Source organism: Protomyctophum bolini (assembly GCF_963924005.1).
Source record: "Protomyctophum bolini genome assembly, chromosome: 20".
Classification (NCBI taxonomy): Eukaryota; Metazoa; Chordata; class Actinopteri; order Myctophiformes; family Myctophidae; genus Protomyctophum; species Protomyctophum bolini.
Window position 1 is genome coordinate 14466683 of NC_137881.1, and position 11132 is coordinate 14477814.

Genomic DNA, 11132 nt, shown 5'->3' on the forward strand with positions numbered 1-11132 from the left:
TCCACCACCACCAAGTAGTACACAGACCTCACTCACACACACACAACGAAATGCACTTGCACTTCTTCCTCTTTGATTAGGCCTACACTTCCTCTTTCCATCTCGCCTTAGTTCAATTTGACTTGACTTTTGTTCAGAACAGCCACAGGTGATTTTGTTGAAGCACATTGCACTTCTATTCCAAACTTAGGCTACAGTACACAGTATGATTTGTTGCCCTTGATGCAGGTAGGATTTTAGCATATACCTGAGTTTTTTTCTCCTTTATTCCCCTGATAGAAGTAGCACCATCAGCATCATGATATGACCCGAGAGATGACAGTATGCTTTGACAATATTTTTTACCTGGTGGCCAAACCGGGGTTACGGTAACAATTATTTGTCCCAAAAAGTATTTACCCCATAGATGGGCCACAGAAAAGACTGCGTCACTGTCACAGTGACACTGTGTGTGTTACACTTTCAAAGTGAAATGAATACATATCTTCTGCTTCCTCAACCCAACATGCTCATATTACTCACCCCGTCTGCGCGTACAGCATGTTGCACTTCCTGTTGTATCAGTGAGCAAGCCTATAAGGGGAGTAGGTCAAATAAGATATACATTTATTTATAATCACATCATTAATGGTTTTGAAGGCTATAGAAGCAGTTAGGCTTACAGCTTGTTGCACTGCCTAATAGTGTAATAGAAACAACTAACACATGAATTTAAACCACATGTCAGCAATAGGTTTAACAGCAACATTCAGACATTTGAACAATGTCACCACAAAACTTGCCCCACTGTAGTTGCAGTACATTGTATAACCCGGAAGTACGGTATTGGCCTGTCTGGCAAGCATCCGGTGAATAATTATTTGAAGAGTGAGTGAGTGAAGGGCAAATTACAATTACAGATGCTTTAATCCTGAGTGATTTACACAGTGGAAGATGGGAGTAAGTGGCATGATGATATAATTATGTTTCTCCATCGAGTGTTCCTGCATTCTCCTTGCTCAACATTTGCCAGCCCAGCCCGTATTGTCTGAAAGAGAGTATAAATTGTATGATTTTGAAATTGTAATCACACTTTAATAAATACTCTACTATAGAGGGTGAGTCTATATAAGCCCCAATAGCAGCCCCTAGAGTCCCTGCTGCTCCCTACACCCAACAGGAAATTGGCTGAAGGGTTTATCTGTTTTGGGATCAGATACAGTAGTTTTCCATTGCAGTTCATAAACAATGTATCTTCACTGCAAATCAGTGGTTGACATTTGTTACTAAAGCCAACATGGGGATGCATCTGTCAGAGCTGTTGAACACAGCATCAAATTTGAAGACGTAAGACACAACATAGAGGTATGGAACATAATAGAATATTTATTGTAGACTGTATTGTCTTAGTAAACAGTTTCCAGTAGCCTGGCTTGTATAAATATTTTGAATTAAATACATTTCATGTGGCCATCCGATGTATCCATAGTATTCTCATGACTTTATTGCGTTGCAACTTGCAACGCAATAAAGTCTGTGGGACCAAGTCAAACAAAATGTAAGTGCTTGGCAGGGTGGGAGGAGCGCAGCCTGAAAAGGTTCAGAACCACCGTTCTAGACAGCCCAGGTGTCTGTGGAGCTCAATCTTTTCCTTTAAAGCCCCATTAGTATATACTCATTTAAAAGGAGCACCTGACCCATTTTCAACCCGACCTTCGTATAATTGGTCCGACTCCTCACTGGCTTCTTTCTGAGAAGAGGACATCGGTGGGGATTCCTAGTTATTGGAAACTACAGCCTTTCTCTTCCAGGACTGAACACACTGAAATAGAAATTATTGTATCAATTTTAAGACAATTAAAATGTATGAAATTATCATGATGGAGGCAGGAATGGAAGCAGGGCACCAATGAGACACAGAGCCAGTAGACAGATATGGTGCCATCTTAGTAGTTGAAATGGCATGGACTGGCCTTTATAATGTTACCACTGTCGCAAAATTGCTTGCTCAGGGTGGGATCTCTGTCGGGTCTCTGTTCTACATGTAAAGCGTCTTGAGACAACTTGTGATTTGACACAAGCATCAGAGAGGACCAATAACATGAAGATGAGGTTGATACTTTAATAAAATGTAATTGAAAAAAGCATTAGTGAGGAGTCGGACCAATAATATGAAGATGGGTGAAGTCGTCCTATAATCATATATGAGCACTAAAGCCCTACCCATGCCATCGGGCATAAGACAAAACCCCAGAGTCCTTTACTTCCATAGAAATCGAATGGTGTAAACCTATAATATCGGTCCTGAACCCTCCATTTGTTTGGTCGGGTATCTTCTTAGATATCATCATCGGGGTCAGCTCGGCCAAGGAGAAAGGAGCAAACTAGGAAACAGCAGCCAACTGACACAAAGAGAGCCAGTATGATGTAGATCAGAGTAGTGGTCCAGAAAGCAAACAGGTAGAGCGTCTTGTTACAATATTGATCCAACGCTGACGTCTTATTGTAGTTGGGCGCATAGATGGAGTAGATCCACACGTTACCTGAGAGAAAACGTGAAAAAGAAAGAAAAATAGAATGGCATTGTATTTCTTTCATAGTAATTTTATCTTTATATAATGAACTGGAAAGATTGCATACGCATACGTCCACCAACACTATCATGTTATAGATAAGATATGGATGGATATGTCACTTCCACCTTAGATGAGTAGTTACATAATTTTGCCCTTGATTGTAACATTTTCAACAAACATTAATCCTTTTAATGGTGTTAAACTGTTAATCACTCCCACCAAGTTAACATGGAGGAAAAAAAGCCTTGTCAAGTAATTTTGCTAACAAACAAACGGAATGGGGTGAAAACATCACCTCTATCCAACTGGCTGGCAGAGATAGTGAGCAGTTTGGTGGAACACTTTTTGTGAACTGGAATGATTCACTGACACTAATGACAATTGGGCATTGTCATTCAGTGCACTGAAAAGAGATTTGCTCCACCAAAATGCTCAGTGCTGTGCCCGAGTAGTCCCACTCACTGAACTTAAAAATGCAGTCAGTTTTACAAAAAAATAAAAAATAATGCTTCTTGTGTCACAACAATAGGTCAAACTTTATTGCAAATCATCCCATGTAAACTCACCCCCACCTCACAATCATTAGCAGACACCTCATATAAACAGAAACATAATAGGGGGCGGCGGTGGCTCAGGGGTAGAGTGCCTGGATGGGAACCTGGATGCACCATTTACCATTTATATAAATGCACCATTTATAATACATAAGTAAACAAATGAAATAAAGATGGTGATATTAGTGTTACAGTAATGGGATAGTATTAGAGGGTGCCCGGTTGTATAAGTGTTAGAAGTCAAAGGCAACCATACTATGTTTCCATCAAAACACAAGTACTTTGAAAATGTGCAAGAGGTGCCACATGTAATTCAGCAGAGAGCACTGGGACCAAGAGTGAAGAGCTGAGCTCCCGGTACATTTGAGCAAAATGTAGTTATTTGAGCAACTTTAAATTGGTTTCTAAAACGGGTAGTACCAATACTTGATTCTGATTGGCTGGTTACCGTCACGTGACCGGTGTAAATTCCACCGATAACCCACTCCTTCAATCACTGGGGCTACTTGCCGAGAAAAACAAGGAAGTGATGTGGCTCGCTCTGGTGGCGCAAAGCGTAGCTACTTTTGTGAATTCAATCGGTTGTTATTATTGCTATATATGTTTGTAACCGTTTTAGAAAAGCAATAAGCCACGAGAGGTCTCAGGTTACCGGGTATTTTACACTGGCTGCAAGTAGCAGAGTAGGCGCAAGTAGAGAATGGCGGTGGATGAGAAGAACACACACGAGGAGGAATGCACCCGTTTTAGGATGTCATATATCTGTTTATATTTTCTATTAAACCAGGTTTTAGGGGCATGGTGGCGCCTGCTGTAACTTCTTTGTCGAGCTTGGGCGGCCAATCGCGGTCCTGGATTTTCGGTGGCACCGAGAATGCCTGCACTGAGAATCAGCCAATCAACAAACAGCCTGTCGGAGTGGACCAAAAGTAGCCAGCTGCAGCCTCGCCAAAAGCCAATAACAACAAAGCCTGTTAGCAAAAAACGAGGGGCCCGCCCACCTCCCAAGGCAACAGAACAGAGAAGACAAATAAAAAAATAAATTAAAATAAAGTTTGATTCACGCCAGCTTGTTCTTTTGTTATTCTCTAGCATATGATCTTTGTGTTTTTGTTTTTAAATGTGACCCACACGTCCAAGACAATCGGTTGAGTTGGCAGTTCAATCACTGCAACAAGGAAGTCAGTATATGTGATTAGTTTTACTGTCTTTTAGTTGTCATTGCATCGCTTTGATTACGTTAATGGACTTCTGGTATCGTCGCATTATTATTAGTAGTCTATTTGAGAAAGCCTATCAAGTCAAGGAATGACTGTGCTGGCATTATATACTGTATAGCCTAGGCTACAAGTCAAGCATTATAGGCAATACTATTTTGATCAACTCACCTCAATAATACCGGGTGAAAGAAATATGTCACATATTGTACAATAGCCTATGAAGTTAATATAGGCTAGATTTAATGGTTTGCACTGCAATGACATGATCTGAAAAATGAATGAAAATCTATTGTGCCGTCGCGCCCGTCGGCCCGGATCGCACACAAATACCCTTGGCGCACAAGCGATACCCTTGGCGCAGTCGGTAGTGCCGTCGCCTCACAGCTAGAAGGTCCTGGGTTCGATTCCCGTGTTCCCTCCTCCGCGTCATCAGTGCCCATACCCGAGGTGGGGTTGGCGAAAGGGCCTTTCTGTGTGGAGTTTGCATGTTCTCCCCGTGTCCCCTAGGGTAGGTACCCTCACAAAAACATGCAGTCATCCTGGTGTCTAAAGACTATCTCCCCCTGACCAGCTGGGGCGCCTGATGGAGGGGAAAGGAACTGGTCCTTTCCCGTAGCGTGTTCCCTCCACACGCTACGTCCGGCCAGGGAAAATTCCCCCCTGTCAGGTGAAAAGAAGCAGCTTGGACTCCTCATGCATAGAAGGAGGCATGAGGTCAGTCCGCTGCCCCCCCAGGTTGGCAGAGGAATTGTAGCGCCCAGGATTACATTAGATAATTGACACTGGGTGAAAACAGGGTTACAAAATCGTGGGATAAAAGATATATATATATATCTTTTTTTTTTAAACAGGTTCTCAAACTCACCGGTGATGAACCAGCAGAAGAGGAAAAGAGAGGTCAGGGAATTCCAAGTAGTGCAGAATCGGCTGAGGGGGCTGACGGTACCGTCCGTGGGCTCCTGGGTGCACGGCAAGCAGGAGAGCACAGACAGCAGCAGGCCGAAACATCCCACCACCATCAAGTAGATGGGGATGTAGGGCTGCCTGGGGCATTCACCCAGGTACACTGCACCTGTAGGAGGGATAAGGGTGAGTCTATAGGGAGGCTCTACCTCAGACCTAAGCATGGCCATTGGCCGCTAAAAGTGGATCTCAGAATTCATTTCACCAGTCTATGACGTCAGTTATCTATGACATATTTATGGCGTTTCCGGGAATCTGGCCGTCGAGGCATTCAGCCGCATGGGTGGAGCTTCTTTTCCATCCACCAGCTGTCTAAAAACCAAGGAAGCTCTGAGAAGGAAGTGAAGTCTGAAGTGGTCACGTGACTGGGCTGCGCCATGACACTTTCATGGGAGCCAAACTACCCGGAAGTTTGGCAGAATGCACTGGAGTCAATGAGAGCTCAGTGACCAGCTCATGAACAAACATTATTTATGAACAATTGAGACCTTTTGTAAAGTAATCACTTCTGGAAAATAACAGAAGACATGTAACACATTATTGTCTGCTTTGTTGTTATTCGATGTGTACACTGTGTAATTTTTATAGAGGTATGGTATCGCTATAAAAATAGAGATACCATAAAGTACAAAGTACATTTCTGAACGCACCAAGTATCGCGAGACTTCCCACCGTTTCTTGTCTGGCAGCCAAATATCGCGATACTTCGTAGCCAGAAACGATACCTGCTGCTGTTTAGATCCTCAGATAAAATTATATACTGTGCACATCGAAAAGTAAGTGATTAGAAAACAACCTGTGATATGTCTTCTGTTATTTTCCAGAAGTAATTACTTTACAAAAGGTCTCAATTGTTCATGAATAATGTTTGTTATGAGCTGGTCCAGCCGGCACCATTCACTGCCATGTATTCATTGTGTGAGTGTGAGTTTGGCTCCCATGAAAGTGTCCATGAAAGTGTCATGGCGCAGCCCAGTCACGTGACCTCACCACTTCCCTTCCTTCTCAGAGCTTCCTTGCTAAAAACCCGGAAGAGACGCCGGCAGACAGCTAAAAACGGCCACGCCCGTCTGCTCAAGTGTGGAAACACTGTCTGCGTCGCTTTCACGCCCACTTGCTGTAGTTGAGACCTATGTTTTTCATTGGCTGTACTACAACCTATCATCCTGATTAGCTGCCTCGTCTCTAGCCAACCAAACACATTTTGCCTCTAGCCGACCATGGGATATAAGGCAGCAGCAGGTAATACATTTATTGTCATCAATTCTTGTTATTTTAGATGTTATGTTTCAAAAGAGATTCAGAGAAAAATGCTCTTAAATAATTCAAATTAAAATGTTTTCCCTAAATTTTCAAAATGAGTGAAAATAGCAAATCTCACAATGCATTTCATGACTTGGGAACCTATAAGTGATTAATTCAGAATGTATTCTTGTGAGTTTTGCTTCTGGCCTCTGGGTCTCCAGCTGCAACAGTTTGGGCATGGCTGCTCTACTCACCTATTGCGAGCTGAGCAATGGGAATGACACAGAACGTCACTTTGCAACATCCTATGGAAAAATGGAACACGCATAACAAATCTTTACTTTGCAACCAGCTTTGTCATGGATAATTTAAGACATTTTCAGCTTTAATATGCTTCTCACCAAGTATGGGCGCTGGAGGTTGAGGAGGATGTTGGATGTGATGTAGCAGACTTCTGTTTGACATTGTAAACATCAATCGATGACTCTAGCCTACAGAAGACACAGTAACAGTATGCTGTAACAAGCTATGACAATTATACAATAACTAGGTTTAGTGTTAATGCTTTGCAATAAAAGTAAGGTCACATTTTCTACTTCAACATAATATTCTTGGATTTGACCATAGAAGTTTAATGAAATGCATGCAAACCCACAGTCACGCATCTACTCAGTAACTGGCCCGATGTGACAATATTTGGAATTCAGGAATCATTCCATTTATAAATCATAAAATACTATATATAGCTTGAGGAACCTTTCATTTCAATTGAGTTCAATGGACAGGTGGTGCCATCTTGTGAGGTTTTCAGCTATTACGTTCAATGGTATGACATCACATTCTCTTTCTATCTAGCCATATTAAAGTATAACCGCAAGGAACCTAACAATTGTGCAGAAAAGCAATAGCACTTTAATATGGAACCTTGAACTACCTTTGGAGATACAACATTCTCTTGCTTTATTTCTTTAGCAGACGCTCATATCCAGAGCGATGTGCCAGATCAGAGTAAAATGGCCCGTAAGAACCAGGTAGTCAACAAACTACACTAGGGTAAATATAAATAGTCACATATAAGTAGAGTAGGTGCAGAGAGAAGAACGCTGTAGTGCTTCTTAGAAAAATAAATGTTCAGGCTACTCGTGGAAGATATTGGGCCTCATTCAAAAAACATTTCTTAAATTTGTCTTGCTTTTGCTCTAGATAAAATCCAACATGGGTCCCTCAGTTAACTTGTAGCTACCAATGGCCAACAGTGCCTACATAAGATGTGCATGCCTATTCATGTTGACTCGCATGGGTTGCTGCCCTGTCAATCCCATAAAAGGCATGCAGACTTACAGGTTGTGTGTAAATAATAAGCTTTGAAATACAGGAAGATATATTGTTGTGTGACTCAAGAAAATGTATTTTTTAGAAGTGGTGTGACATAATTGATGTATAGGCGTTCCTACATGAATTGTACTCAGAGTTTAAATAAAGGTTATGATGATGAGGATATAGAAATAGTCTAGGCCTACATGGGAATGTGTTTACTGTATATTTGCATTTCATACCTTGACATACAGTATGAGCACTGCATTATTGCAAAAAAAATGGGGGTGTAGCTTGAGCTACTCAGTACTGGCATAATTTGGCATGTGACATACACTACTAGAAATGTCCAAGGAACCATTTTATGAACAAAATGTTTGAAACCTATGCTGAATGGATAGAGGAGACTTCCAGTGTTCCAGGGACATTCCATGTCTTAGTTAAAACCAATTTCTTCATGCATTATGCCGATTGTAAATGTACAAGTTCTGTCAGAAGTCAAGCTATCATTTTATTCAGGTGAAATAGCTGACAGAAGGCAGTATGTTTTCCTAAAAACATTGATAGGGTTAGTGACATAGCTGCTAAATCCATGGTATCCATGCCCAGTGGCCCACTGATCACTTCAAAGTGATTGAAACATTCAAATAGGCTCCTCTTTGATAACTATAGCTTGATGATTAAATGGACAGAGATGCCACATAATATTTGACATGATGAATTGTATCATAACACAGATGAGTGTCAAATTAAAGGATAAAACAACATTGTTGTTGTCAGTAATGTGTTGGGCCAGCAAGTCTCTGAATCTCTACTGAAGGATATGGAACATTATTTTTCCTAAAGATGTTGGAGAGAGTTGCATGTCCATCAATAAGTACTCATCATATTTTCTTTTAAAATACTGTACCGATTGTAGAAATAGTTACAAGTAAACGTAGTAGGCTACGGTATTCAAATTTGACTTGAGTAAAAAATACAAAAGTATTGGCATCAAAATACCATATGCTAAAAGTTATGCAGAAGGTCCCATTTCACACATTTAGATGTAAAAAATGTATATCCATCCTTTTTGAAAATAGCAGATCTCACATGACCTCAAAAGGAATGCCAAAATCTGTTTCACTCATTTGTTATATTATATTTAATTCCATGAAGGCTAGTGGTTTTGTTCCTAAAACACAATTCAGCATACTGAGCCTAGTCTCTGTTCTTTATGTCTTATTTATTCATATTTTAACTTGATGTGCACTTTGTGCAGAGACAGACAAGGATCAGCCGTTATGCAACCACAGTGGGCCTACTAAAGTCACATACCAAAAGAATTAACACTAATCACATTCACTCACATCATCACATCACATGAGTCTATCTGCTGCCTGTCACACACGAACCATGAGGTTGGAGTTGGACTGCATTCCACCAAAACCAAAAGCCAGTCTGACCAAGTAAATTCAGAGTAGCAATCCACCTCCACCCACATGGCTTATTCTGGTGGGGAAAGTATTCAGACAGTTGGTCTAGCGTTCCCCCCACGTTAAGCAGATCCAAGCTGTTCCAATGTTTACTTTTGACTCGAGTAGTCTATACTCTAGGCTAAGTAGGCTACTTAACTTCTTAAACGATATAAAATGATAGCCTAGCTACAACAAAGGGGTAGAATAGATTCAAACAACACGATATGCTACCAAAAACTCGCATAAATGAAAAGTAAACATGACATTTACCTGAAAAAGAGCAAATTCAACTGTATCCTGGTCTAGTGGACGGTGGTTAAGGTACACAGCCATGGGCAATCAGATTATAACACTCACCATAAACAAATGAGGACACTAGTTTATCTGTCACGCTCAAACTGACTACACCTGTGCTGCGTTATCCAAATGTGCGTCTGTCTGTTCAACTCTTGGAAAGCCTGGTGAGGCGAGGTTAGTTCAACTCAACTCAAAGGGAGCGACATTCAATTCAAATCAAACGCATAGCTCATGATATACTGTATTATAGAAGGCAAGCGACGGTACCGGGCCGGCGGCGCACACACACATGGTCCATGGAGACATTTTGGGTGGACCTTAATTTAAGCACATGCGCCCAGAATAAAAGTATTCATTGTTTGTCGTAGCCACTTGTATTGTTAATATAATTGCACACTTACCTTACTTGGACAGTTGGACACACTGGCTGATATAGCCTACTGAACTGACAGCCGCACCTTGCCAAACAAAAGACCATGCAGCGCGCATGTTTCCTGCAAGGAACGTATTTCTCTGAATGGTAACAAGAAGACTCGGCACATTTACCCTTTTTGCCGACTTATCAAGACAAGTCGGCAAAACGTGGAGAAAACTCGGCAGACTCTTAAGAAGTATTCTTATGAATAGCTAGCCATGGTGGCATGGTTCATGACGCTCGTGACAGTCATGTTTCAGGGCTAATGAATAGCCTGGATGGAATTGGATTTATACTAATATTGAAACAAGTCCCCAGTCCCCACTACTTTTGTGTTATCCTTTTTTAACATTCATTGTAAATAGGTACCACGTACTGTAGGCTATACTATTTGCAAACTGTTAATTAATAAAGTATTCATCAATTTTAAAAAAATAGACTTGTATTGTATGTGTAAAACATTAACACTGGGAGCTTTCTGTGAATGCTGTAGCTGTCATTGTTCATTGTTGGACTGTTCTGTACACATTTACAAATAGGCTATATTAATTGTTGATAGACTATACACTGTATATTAAGTCATATTAATTGTTGACAGACTACATACAGTTCATTGTTGATAGACTCTCAGTGTGGATGCTCAAATAATGATTGTAATTGTTATGTATAGCCTTTATCGTGATTAGTGTGAAAATTAAAGAAAAAAGCTATTCCAGTTACAAAATTAATCAGACCATAAATTAAAAATAATACAAAACAAAATACTTTTTATTCACACATTTGTTACAAAGGAAGTGCTTTGTAGGTAGCCTAACCCTAACCTACACACTTAACTTACACCAATAACAACAACAATGTGGAGGGAAAACAATGCTGTTGTTTTTTGGTAAATAAGCTCCTGAGCTCATTAAAGGCATTGTCTAGCCAGCAGTTAGCTTAGAGTAACTGACTTATTTGAGAGTTATATACTAGTGATATAGTCTGATTTGATTACACATTGTGTGTATCATTGTCAAATTGTCCCACAATGTTTCTTTTTTAATTATATGTAACCATTTGTTAATGCTTAGATTAACACTGGCCAATAATGGCGTACTGAAACAGTTATTTTA

The 11132-nt window shown here is 40.6% G+C and overlaps 1 protein-coding gene across 2 annotated transcripts; it reads right to left on the reverse strand.

Moving 5' to 3' along the window:
* Window positions 1-1196: 1196 nt before the first annotated feature.
* LOC308335059 (transmembrane protein 272) lies at window positions 1197-10018 on the reverse strand. Of its 2 annotated transcripts, none has more exons than XM_080792016.1 (5): window positions 10007-10018; window positions 6939-7028; window positions 6792-6842; window positions 5195-5401; window positions 1197-2522 (listed from the first exon to the last, which is right to left on the reverse strand). In XM_080792016.1, exons 2-5 carry the CDS (start codon window positions 7009-7011, stop codon window positions 2317-2319), a joined length of 537 nt encoding a protein of 178 aa, XP_080648142.1. In that variant the 5' UTR covers window positions 7012-7028; window positions 10007-10018; the 3' UTR covers window positions 1197-2316. The 2 variants fall into 2 exon arrangements, with proteins under 2 accessions (XP_080648142.1, XP_080648143.1); XM_080792017.1 differs by lacking the exon at window positions 10007-10018 and adding an exon at window positions 9579-9671.
* Window positions 10019-11132: the final 1114 nt, after the last annotated feature.